The 11,487-nt window shown below is 40.5% G+C and overlaps 1 protein-coding gene across 1 annotated transcript; it reads left to right on the top strand.

The window, feature by feature from the left end:
• Positions 1-2,110: 2,110 nt before the first annotated feature.
• LOC115814029 (immunoglobulin superfamily member 11-like) lies at positions 2,111-9,818 on the top strand. Its single transcript, XM_030776743.1, has 8 exons — positions 2,111-2,138; positions 3,076-3,426; positions 3,529-3,804; positions 4,065-4,172; positions 7,330-7,485; positions 8,496-8,618; positions 8,768-8,915; positions 9,341-9,818. Exons 1-8 carry the CDS (start codon positions 2,111-2,113, stop codon positions 9,816-9,818), a joined length of 1,668 nt encoding a protein of 555 aa, XP_030632603.1.
• The last annotated feature ends 1,669 nt before the right edge of the window (positions 9,819-11,487 follow it).

Genomic DNA, 11,487 nt, shown 5'->3' with positions numbered 1-11,487 from the left:
TTATGTGTGAATGTGAGAGTATTATGCGTGTATGTGAGAGGTAAATGTTGTGATTGTGAGAGTATTATGTGTGAATGTGAGAGTATTATGTGTGTATGTGAGAGGTAAATGTGATTGTGAGAGTACTATGTGTGTATGTGAGAGGATTATGTGTGTATGTGAGAGATAAATGTGATTGTGAGAGTATTTTGTGTGTATGTGAGAGGTAAATGCTGTGAATGTGAGAATATTATGTGTGTATGTGAGAGGTATAGTTTGAATTATGACTTAAATGACATTTCATTTCTATCAGTTTCTCTGGACCCTCAGGGACCTTAAAACCTGATAGAGAAGCAGCATGTCCTGAAAGACACTAACACACCCTATACTTATATATGTGCACAAAGACATAGTTCAATATTTGGATATACACAACAAGATGAAATCTTTATCACTCCCCCCCCCCACTCACACAAAAACATGTCTGGAGTTTCAGTATAAGATAATATCTCTGTTTTATGTGCTGTTGCCTAACAATTTATTTCCTGGAAAACGAATCATTTGATCATTAACTGACACATACCTACTTGTATTACTTGTAAGGTTAAAAAGAATGTAATAATAAAAAAGTTTTTGTAATGTATGATGTGTTCATTAGACCATTATGTGTCAGCTTTTCATTTATCTTGGCCCATCTAACAGTAAGAGCCTTCACCCCTTCAGATCAACTTTCCCCAGTCTCTGTCTGGAGTCAGTGGAGCAGGGAATGGAAGCCTGTTGTCAGGGTGTTTTTGACTTGGGTTAAATGAATGATATATGTTATTAATGTACTTATTGCAGTGTGTACATATCCCACATACGATCATTCCAGCTGGGGATGCTACAGTGGAACTGTGTATTTTTGTCTGCACACCTGGTGGAAAACCCAAAGTATTTTGTTTTAGAGAGAAAAGAACTGGGTGAAATAAAGTTGTCAGATAAGCTGCATTGTGATCATGTGTCTTTCTTGGGTTTGTGTTCAGTACTCCTGTTGCCTTTGTCTATCTGTTCAGTCAGTGTCAGTGAACAAAACTGGACAAAGTGGGCAACAGCTTATATCCACCTCACTGAACACTGCATCTGTAAAACTGAAATGAAGTCTCTTCAGCTCTGATTTGTCACTGGTGCTCTGACCCACACTCTCCTCAGCATTGGTGGACTGGTGCCAATGCCTGATAAATGCCACGTCACATTTTAATTTGTGCTACTATGATGGCCATACCGGCATGTTTTAAAGCCAGTGAAAATGTTTAACAATCATCCATTCATGACATCTTGATTGTCTCAGTTCTTGTCTCATTTCTCTCATTACTGCAGAATGAGTCAGGTTTGTATGTTGAATGTCCAGTTTAACAGAGTCAGGGTGTGACTGAAGCTATGTGGAGTTTGACAGTAAGCCCTGAAATATCAAACAACTATTAAAACTATTAAAAAAGAAAACTATTAAAACAGTTCTGAAATCATAGACAGCCGTCTTCATCGGTATTATTGTAATTTATTATATGATACCTCAGAATGCTGTAGCAAGTTAAAGTGAATTGAATGGGGCATCCGAACGTTCGGAGGTCCGATATTTCTTGATAATAACCGCTGGGGAAAAAATAAAGAGATGACCGCTGCCACTAGCAAGAGGGGTTTTGTGCTTCAGGCATTTTTCATATCATTCCGCAAGTAGTCGGTTCACTCATCGTAACGGGCATCCATGATAATTTGTAGCTATCTAACACGTCGCTACGTAACACCTGCCAATTTAAAGTTCTGTTTGCTAGACGGACATATAATCATATAATCAACATATAATCAAATAAAAATAACATATATGACACCTGGATAACAGAGGATTGTTAACGAAAAAGGCACAAGGCTAAACACACAAAGCAATGAGAAGTCAAAAACATGTGGAGTGACTTGAACACTCGGCTGGAACAGTCGTCACAACCATCAAAATTTTGCAAGATAAAGTTCGTTGAACACCCATTCTGAACATAAAAAGAGAAATAAAAACACATTTTTCCTCAGAGATCACTTTTAGTAATATATGAGAATGTAAGAGTTGAGTTTTAAATGAATGAAAACAACAGTTTGTAAAGTGATGGGACAGCTGCTGGTGGACAGTGATGGTAAATGAAATTCCTGTGTCTCCATCAGGTTACAGTGAACAGAGTGAACAGGATTATACTGTTGTGTTATAATAAAACAGTCTCTTTGATAGGAAACAAAGACAGTCCACAGAACCTCTACAGACACCCCCCTCACATTTATTAACTTACTGTCAGTTTCAGCAGTGACTTCTGTTCATCATCAGTTTGAACAATGTTTTTTTCCCCCTTTTGTAGTTGTGTCTCATTCAGGAATGAAGGTGATTTTGGTGTATCTCCTGTTTCTTCATTTTTCAGCATTATCCACATCAGGTAGGACACATCTCCACTGAAATACTTATAAAAACACTGTATATGTTGGGTTGTGTTAGTCTGTTTTGTCCTCTTGTTATAAATGGCCTTGCCATCTAGCTACTCCTACCACAATCTGAAAATGTGTGTTTGAAGGATAAATGTGTTGAAAGGAACTGAACTCTCTCTGAATCCAAATGATTGAAGCTGCATTTACTGTTGGAAGAGGTTTCAGGCTCACACTGATGCACAACATGCAATGATGATAAACTTTATTTATGCATTTCCACCAAATTAAAGTGTAGGTACAATAGGAATCCTAACAAGGGGACACCAAAAGATGTAGGTGCAATAGGATTAATAAATCAGTCTCATATAAATCAGTCTCAAAGTTATTAACCATTAATTTTGGTGTTGAATACTTTATAATTAAACAACTAAAATTAATAGAATAATCTAGTTGTAACACTGTGCTACAGTCTTAGTCAGTATTGTAGTACTAATGTATTGTAATTACACTTCTAAATCTATAACACACATGAATAACCAGGTTGTGTCACGCACTAGTCCCTCTGTCTCCTGTGTCCCCATTTTTGTTTGTTCTCCCTCTAGTGTTGGGTCTGGGTTCTGTTTTCACTTCTCTCTTGTCTCTATTTTCTATTTCCAGATCAGTTTCACGTTGTTGGTCCAGCCAGTCCTCTTGTTGCTATAGCTGGTGAAGACCTGATTCTGTCCTGTTCTCTCAAACCCAACATCAGTGCTGTGGACATGACAGTGGAGTGGAGTAGACTCCATGGATCAGACACTCTAGTGCATCTGTACACAGACCATGAAGACAGAAATGAGGAACAGATTGAGTCCTATAGAGGGAGGACAGCACTGTTTAAAGAGGAACTGCAGAAAGGCAACACTTCATTAAAACTCTCCAGAGTGAGAGTCTCTGATGAAGGAGAATATAAATGTTTCATTGATAACAAAAGCTGGCAGGATGATGTGACTGTTGAAGTCATAGTTGAAGGTGAGACTCATGTTTATTTCAAACAAAGCAGCTGCTTATTTGTCATTTCAGATTCATTTGTAATAACTGAGAGTTAATATTGTCTTTATTGATTATTAATAGCTGTAGGAACCCACCCAGTGATCTCTATGGAGGGCTATGATCATTCAGGAAGACTGAGTCTACTGTGTGAAACTAAAGGTTGGAACCCTGAGCCTAAAGTTTTGTGGCTGGACAGTGAAGGAGAGATTCTCCCTGCTGAGAATACAGAGACAGACAGACACACAGAGGGTTTCTGTGTGAAACAACGTGTTATTGTACAGGACAGTAACACCAACAGATTCTTCTGTAGAGTAATAATGAGAGACCACATGAAGGAGGCAGAGATTTTCATCCCAAGTAAGTAGATCTCATTTTGAATCAAGGGCACATTTGAACTTGATGTCCTTACAGAATGTGAATGTACTTTTGACTAATGTGGCTGAATTATTTTTGTTTTATCTAATTATAAATCTGTGTGCTCAGTAACTGTATTTGATCCTGTGGATTCAGCTCTGTCCTGTTTACAGAGTTTTTTTCCAGAATGGTGGTACAGTTTTGTTATTAGTTTGGCGGTCATGTAACATGCACGTGTGTAATATGTGTAACTCATGTTTCAGGTAAAGTTTTTCACACGTGGAAGACTGCTGTCACCTGGATTTCACTTCTCTCCATATTCTTTGTCATCAGCCTCATCACGCTGGCTGTCTGCATCTTTAAATTTAAAGGTAACTTTTACATTGACATATTGTGACATCTGTTTGTTTAATGTTGATCACATGACTTTCCTGTCTAACAATAATAATATCCTGAGGGTTATTTCCACATTTTGAGAGTCTAAGACTGAAATGAAAGAACAACGATAATATCTAGTATATTATTTTCTCTTTTTTTAGAGTCTAAGAATGAAGTTAAACAGCAAATTAAAGAGCAAGGTAAATTTTTTCCCCCATATTTAACAATTCATTTTATTTTTTTTCACATGTATTATATAGTACGTTTTTTTTACATGTCATAGTCTTGTTTATAAGGAATAGATTTTGTCTGAAATAAGCAAAGTGAGACAATAGCACATGTGGAAAAGGATGAATCATAGAGGTTTATTAATATAGACCTGTCAAACAGTTCTTATTCAGTCAGGTCAGATATGAAGGTTTCTATTGTCAGTCTGAACATCTGGAGTTCAGAGACCACACTGAGACTCTGTTACACCAGCACCAGTTTAAACCGTGTTTGTTAAAATAAAAGACAAATGGGTTTAAAAAAAAAAAGGATGGGGGCAAATGCTATTTGTCAGGACACAGGCAGGGACTCAAACGCAGATCCAGACAGTTGGCTCAGTAAACAGTAGTTTATTACAAAAAAAAAAAAAAAACCTCACAGAAAGCAAAAGGTCAAAATCCAAAGGCAGGCAGGGTTCGTTACCAGAGGTTCAGTAAGGAGCAGGCAGACAATCCAAAGGGTAGACAAAGACCAGATCCAAGGACAGGCAAAAAGTCAAAACACAGGTACAGGCAATCAAGCAGGCAGAAAATCCAAAATCGGTAAGGCAATAATCAGGGTCAAAAAGATCAGGCAGGTGTGGTCCCTCTCCACAGTGAATGCTGTACTTCTTATGCTGAGTTTAAAATGAATTCCAAGTTTTCAAAAAGCAGTCGAAGTCTTCAGGAGTCCGATGCAGTGTAAGTTTATTGCATTCAGCAGTGAACAAAATACAACAAACTGAGTCAGGTCCCAGGGAGTGACTGAATACAATACAGAAAATCATGCACGTATATCTAAAATTTTACCTGCATGCTAAACCTATGTATCCAATAAGCGCATAACACGGTTGTATGGTAACACCCCTTACATCATCTGTGTTTTGCATAGTCCAACCCATTCGCTTCCAGAAATTGCCCCAAGTTTTCCCAGAATTCATGATTCCATGCACCATTATTTCCGAAGTGTCCTTGTTTGGTTAAATAAAAAAATAATATTCAACCATGTCCTCATTTTACCTCGGATACCCAACCATGTCCCCAATTTCACCTCAGACACTTTACCCTTAATGCAGGTGTTAACTATCAAGCGTTGGGCTAGTCCATGCAAAGCGGATGCTGAAGCAACTACATCCCGACCATTACTTATGCTTCCCTGTCACTATAATCTAGATTTTATCCTTTTCATGTTGCTTTCATGTTTTCCTGACCTTGCATCTTCCTTTTTTGGTATACCAAGGCCCTCTTCCGTTGGCTTCAACTTACAGAGGCCTTCTTCCATTTTAGAGGCCTTCTTCCATTTCTCCAACGCAGGAGTAAAAAAAAAACACACAATACAAACAGGACACTGGCAAGAACAAAACACAGAAAATGGTGAGACGAACTGACAAACACTAATGAAAACCTGGCAGACTTAAATAGGCAGAGGGCATTTAGGAAACATGGAACAGGTGTGTAAAGTAATGGGTATTAACTGAGGGGCGGAGTCAGGAGCACATGACAAAAATAAACAAACTGCACATGATAAAGAAAACCAAAACAAACCTACAAGTGTCAACACTGGCAGACAGGGGGAGACAAAATGCAAAGTTCATGAGGGGGTGCTGACACTATTTTCTAATTGACTGATGGTGAATATAGAGGACATTTACATTGTATGGTGCCATTGAGTCTAAATTTAATTTTATCTGGAGATTTGTTACATGGTAGCATATGGTCATTGTCACCATGTCACTTATTACCAACTCTAAACAAATTAAAAAATTTACCAACTAATGACATTTCCAGGAATATTTTTCACCTTTTCACGATCATTTATTAAAAAAGACATTAAGTTAAAAGAATCCTAAAGTTCTTCGATAAGATTCTTATCCATTATTAGGAGTCTGCTGGCCCAGACCCAACACACAGCAGATCAGAACCTTTTTCTTCTGGATTTGGACTCTGTCACCTGAAGTCAGACCAGAAGTCTTTGTTTTAAGGAGCTGGTGGAAACATTTCCCTTGTCAGTTTGCCTAATGTAGCAAGCTGAGAGGAAATGCAAGCAAAGATTTTTATATTTCACTTAGACACGTCAAAATCACGTTGTATTCCCTCCGTTGCATATAGGCTTCACTGTCAGTCCATTTGTCAGTGTTTTTTTTTTTTTTAACGCTAAGAGCTGTTGTTTACATGACTAATGTTCTACACAGATTTTTTAAAATGGCGATTGCTATCAACATATGCTTACATCTGGATCAATCGCCATACACCTGCGTCACTCAATGGCGTTCTAAGAAGAGTATCTAAACAGAGTATCTAAACTATGGTCGTCCTCAGTTCCTGCAGTGCAGACACACAAAAAAGGGAGGACTTCCTCCAACAATTTTAAGACCTATGAAAAAGTTCCTCCGATCCGAAAGCACCTATTATGACATAAAGCTTTGGTTGGTTTGAAGTGAGTGTCCTTTAACAGTGACCCCACAGGCCACTGGGCTTGCTGATCAGTTGAGCTCCATGTTTATGGCTGGCACATCAAACACACAGATGCCATGTCCTGATACCCTGCTAATGATGCTTCTAGTGCAAGTATTTACTCATCTCTCCACTGAGGAGAACCTCATGTGTCTTCTTATGGACCAGCCTTCAGCATGGCTTTACCTCCTTCACACTGTGCTTTCATAAGCTTTGGTCTGGTGTACTGTGATGGACTGGCGACCTGCCCAGGGTGTTTCCCCACCTTTCTCCTAATGAATGCTGGGATAGGCTCCAGCACCCCCACAACCCTAATTAGGATAAGCCGCTTAGATAATGGGGGAGTGAATGAGTGAGTGTATGACTGTCCATGTATGTGTATGTGTCTCTCTCTCTCTGCCTGTCTGTCTCTATGTGTGTATGTCTCTCTCTCTCTCTCTCTCTCTCTCAGTGCCACCCTCCCTCCCGACCTGTCGTGTCCAGGGTTCTCTGGATGTAGGCAGTGATGTTATGCTGATGTGTGGATCAGAGGAGGGCATTCCCACGCCCACCTATGCCTGGGAGAAATTGGAGTCCGTTCCCAAGCTCCCCCACAACGCCATGCAAGGTATTAAGCCCCTGGCCGTGGGCGTGTCCTTTTGCCCCACCTTCACTGGTAAATGAGCTGCATTTTCACTGCTCTGACTTTCTCCTAGTGGCAACTACCCTGGCTGGTCCACTGTGTGTACGTGAGTCAGTGTGTGTGTGTGTGTGTGTGTGTGTGTGTGTGTGTGTGTGTGTGTGTATGTGTGTATGTGTGTGTGTGTGTGTGTGTGTGTGTGTGAGGTGTGTTTATGCGTACTCTCGTGTACGCTTGTGATTGGTCGTTTTTCCTCTTCTTTCCAAACGTGACGGTGAAACGCTGAATGTCTCACTGCTGCATTAAAACAAGGCTACAGATACGAAGACTCCAGACTTCAGTTCACATACTGTCCATTCAAATGTAGACAAAGCCCTTTAAACTGCACAGTGTGTCCACTTAGAGAAATATGTCCAGAAGAACTTCATCCATCCCAGCTGTGGAGAAGTGCAGCAGAGAAGGATGAATAGGAAACTGTTCTCCACGCAGTAGCCTTCTCTTTAAAGCAGTAGTCTTTACCTACACATCATCTCTGCATCTGCTACTCTACAGAGCCGTTTCCCTCATAGTGGTGGGCTGAGAATTAAGCACTTAAAAAATATATATATTCATACTGTGGCGCCCCCCTCTGTCAACTCTTGGTATTGTAAAATCACAGCTGTGTTGGTAGATTGTCCATGTGAGCACTGATCAAATTTCAGAAATATTTTTACTGAAACCTGGCAATTTCGGTTATTCATTTTACAGCTAAAACTGTAATATAAAAATGTTTATAAATGTATAAATAATCACTACATTTATATATGTAACATGACTTCTATATAAATCTGACTATATATACACCAAGAAAATCTTTTTTCTATTACTTTCCCCTCAAGTTAAAATTACTTTGTATTTCTTTTTTTTTACTCTTAACCTCTCCCCCTGATAGTAGACTTGTACAAGCACCTTGCTAATGAATCCTCTGTAAGCAGGAAATGTTGTGAATTGGTTTACAGATCAGATGCTTGGAACAGTGATGCTCAGAAACATCAGCACTGGCACGTCTGGTCTCTACCAGTGTACAGCCTCCAACGCCATCGGAAAGAGCACCTGCCTACTTAACCTGCAAGTCATAGCGCGTAAGTCACCGAGCACTGAGCACAGCAGACGAGACAGGGCCTCTGTAAAGAGCAGACTCAGTCAGCGGCTTTCAAACGTGACAAACGTGATGTCATCACCGGCCTGTTCACGGCCCGTTTGACGCGTGACCCGTCTTTCTGTCCCGCAGCCCAGCCGCAGAGCGTGGCTCTCATCGCCGGCACCATCGCCACCGGAGTGCTGGCCCTCATCATCTGCTCCCTCTTGGTCCTGGTCACTCTCTTCTACTGGAGGAATAAGAACAAGTATGAGGAGGACGAGATTCCCAATGAGATCAGGTTAGATCCCACCAGCACAGCAGTTATTCCCAATCACGGACCAGTGCCTCCCTCGCTTTCAGTTCAGTTAAGTTCCAGGTGTTTGGTACAGCTGTTACACTTGTGTTTTGAATGTACAGTATTTACAGGTACTTTACAGATCTTACAACAGGTGTAACAAAAAAAGGCTGTGTTTCTTATAAATGTTACAGGTGTTACATTTGTAACACAGATTTGATTAACAGTAGTAACAGGTATGTTGCATAAAAGAAATGAGTTTACCAGGCACAGGAATCATGGATGTGTGACAGTTACAGGCCTAACAAGTGGATTATGGATATTTCCAGCATGAGAGACATGTGTTGTTGTTGATCATAAACTCATAACTCCTTTGCTGGTCAATTTGTCATGAAGCTAATCTGTTCTCACTTGCCTGACTGTCTCAGGGAAGATGACCTTCCCCCGAAGAGGTCGTCATCTGTGAAAGCGTTCCACGCCGATGCCTCGTCCTCAGAGAATGACACTCTTACGTCCACAAACACCTACAACAGCCGCTACTGGCACAACCCCAAATCAAACTACGACACCAACTCCTACACCCGCTACAACGGGGACACCAGGCAAACCTTCACCGCCGGAAGCCACGGCGTGGGGGCCACCAACACAAGGCCCGCTTACACCAATGGCAGCCACACCCTCCCCCCACCCAAGACTCTGGTGGTCACCACTAACTCCGCCCCCTCACCGCCCGTCATGACCAGAAGTAACGGCTCCCTCAGCCTGCGACCGCCCACCGCCACGCCAGCGGTGCTTGGGCACGGACAACACACGCATTCCTACGCCGTGAGCCAGGCCACGCTGGAGCGCATGGGCGCTGTGCCCGTAATGGTGCCAGCGCAGAGCAGAGCTGGCTCTCTGGTCTAACAGACACAAACCAACAAACGAAAGAACCTCCTCCAAACAAAAATAACAGACTGGGTTTTGTAACGCCATTCGTCTGATGCCAACGTTTTGCTCCATTACTGATGAGAACCTGAGGTCCTCCTCCTCTTGCCATTGTCTCTATCTTCTGATGTCACTGGTCTGGCAATAAACTGTGTTCCCTGCCTGTGCAGAGACAGCTCAGCAAGAATCCAGGGCTTCACAGAGAAAACTATTTGTCTGAAGGTTTCTAATTGGTAGGAAGTGTAGTTTAAGAGCAACATGTCCAAACGGCCATTAAGGAGCCTTGTCCAGTGTCCTCCCCAAACAATAAAGATCGTTTCAGAAAAATAAATAAGAAGAGATGAATGTGCATGTATGTCTAATTCAGAAGCATCAGAATAACATAAATTTGTCTTATTGTTTTTATTGTATAGTCAGGTTGTTTATTCTGTTTGAATATATGAGGGGAGAAGAAACTACTCAGTCTAAATAGTGTTTCTACAGTCTCTGAAAGGCTTTGGAGAAAAATGTATTGGGTTAGAGATGTGACCTTTGGTTTCTGAAGAATGGGGTGTTTCAGTGGTGGAGGGATCAGTGGCTGATGACTTTTGACACAGAGAGAAGAGAAATCCAGAAGAGACTGTCGTGTTTCCACAGAGATTCTCACAGCTGTTGTTTAGTGACGGTGCCTATGTCACTGTCTGCACTGGAGACATCTCCCTCATGTGTTTTCTAATTCTAACTCAGACAAAATGACACAGTTTTTTTTAGACGAGTCTTAATAATCAAAGCCCTAACACAGCATTACACATGTTCTAGTCATAGCCTACCTCTAAAACCAACATTAAGAGAAATTAGTCAAAATTAGTCAATGAGTATGTTTTTTGATTAACATTTTTAAAATGACTGAATATGGAAATACAACAGTCTGAGAAACTTTCTTTCACCTTGAGTAATAAAACTTGAATCTCCATTTCTACAAACATCAACAGCGTTGAGAAAATTCACTTATGTACAGTTTCTTTATGTAACAAAGTCCATTTCCACTACGGTGCTGCTTTAAATCCAAGAGTAGAGATCTTTTATGATGCCCTATATGCTTAATGAAAATATTATACTTAAAGATGTTTGAAAAGATGAACTTTTTGTGGTTTGTTTGTTTGGTTTTTTAAATACTGTAAATATTGTAACTATTGGTAGGCTTGAATGTGAATTAAAACATTCTTTTGTCCAATGGAAATCACCTACGCATTTTATTTGGATGTGACATTGGCTTCATAGTTTGTTTGATCTTGTTACAGATTCATAGAGATAATTTCAGCGAAATACCAAACACTGCTCTTTGTACAAAATTTCTCCCAAATCACCATTATACTTGGATTGCTGAACAATGTAAAAACATGGTGCAAACATCTGTTTTAACTCAGGTTGTGTAAGATCCAGCACACTTTCACTCCAACATTTCTCAAGTTCAACGATTTTTATAAATCCTGCCGCAATAAAGGTGAAGCCAACAGAGGTTCAGTTGACCTTGTTACTTCTCGTTACATGCTGAGTGGTAGTGGTGTCCTTATTACTTTACTGCTGGTCTGAAATACATTTTTACAAAACAGGAGGAAGTGACATATACTGTGTATCAGTGCTTCTGTGGAGTTACTGACCAATCAGA

The sequence above is a fragment of the Chanos chanos genome, chromosome 6 (assembly GCF_902362185.1).
Source record: "Chanos chanos chromosome 6, fChaCha1.1, whole genome shotgun sequence".
Classification (NCBI taxonomy): Eukaryota; Metazoa; Chordata; class Actinopteri; order Gonorynchiformes; family Chanidae; genus Chanos; species Chanos chanos.
This window is presented reverse-complemented; position numbering and strand designations above follow the sequence as displayed.

What these genes read in the sequence shown, in the direction of transcription:
- LOC115814029 (XM_030776743.1), top strand. Translation starts at nt 2,111, where the DNA reads ATGGGACAGCTGCTGGTGGACAGTGATG. An exon ending in GGCAGAGATTTTCATCCCAA is followed by an intron (nt 3,805 to 4,064) that starts GTAAGTAGATCT and finishes CTCATGTTTCAG; the next exon opens with GTAAAGTTTTTCACACGTGG. An exon ending in CCCCCACAACGCCATGCAAG is followed by an intron (nt 7,486 to 8,495) that starts GTATTAAGCCCC and finishes ATTGGTTTACAG; the next exon opens with ATCAGATGCTTGGAACAGTG.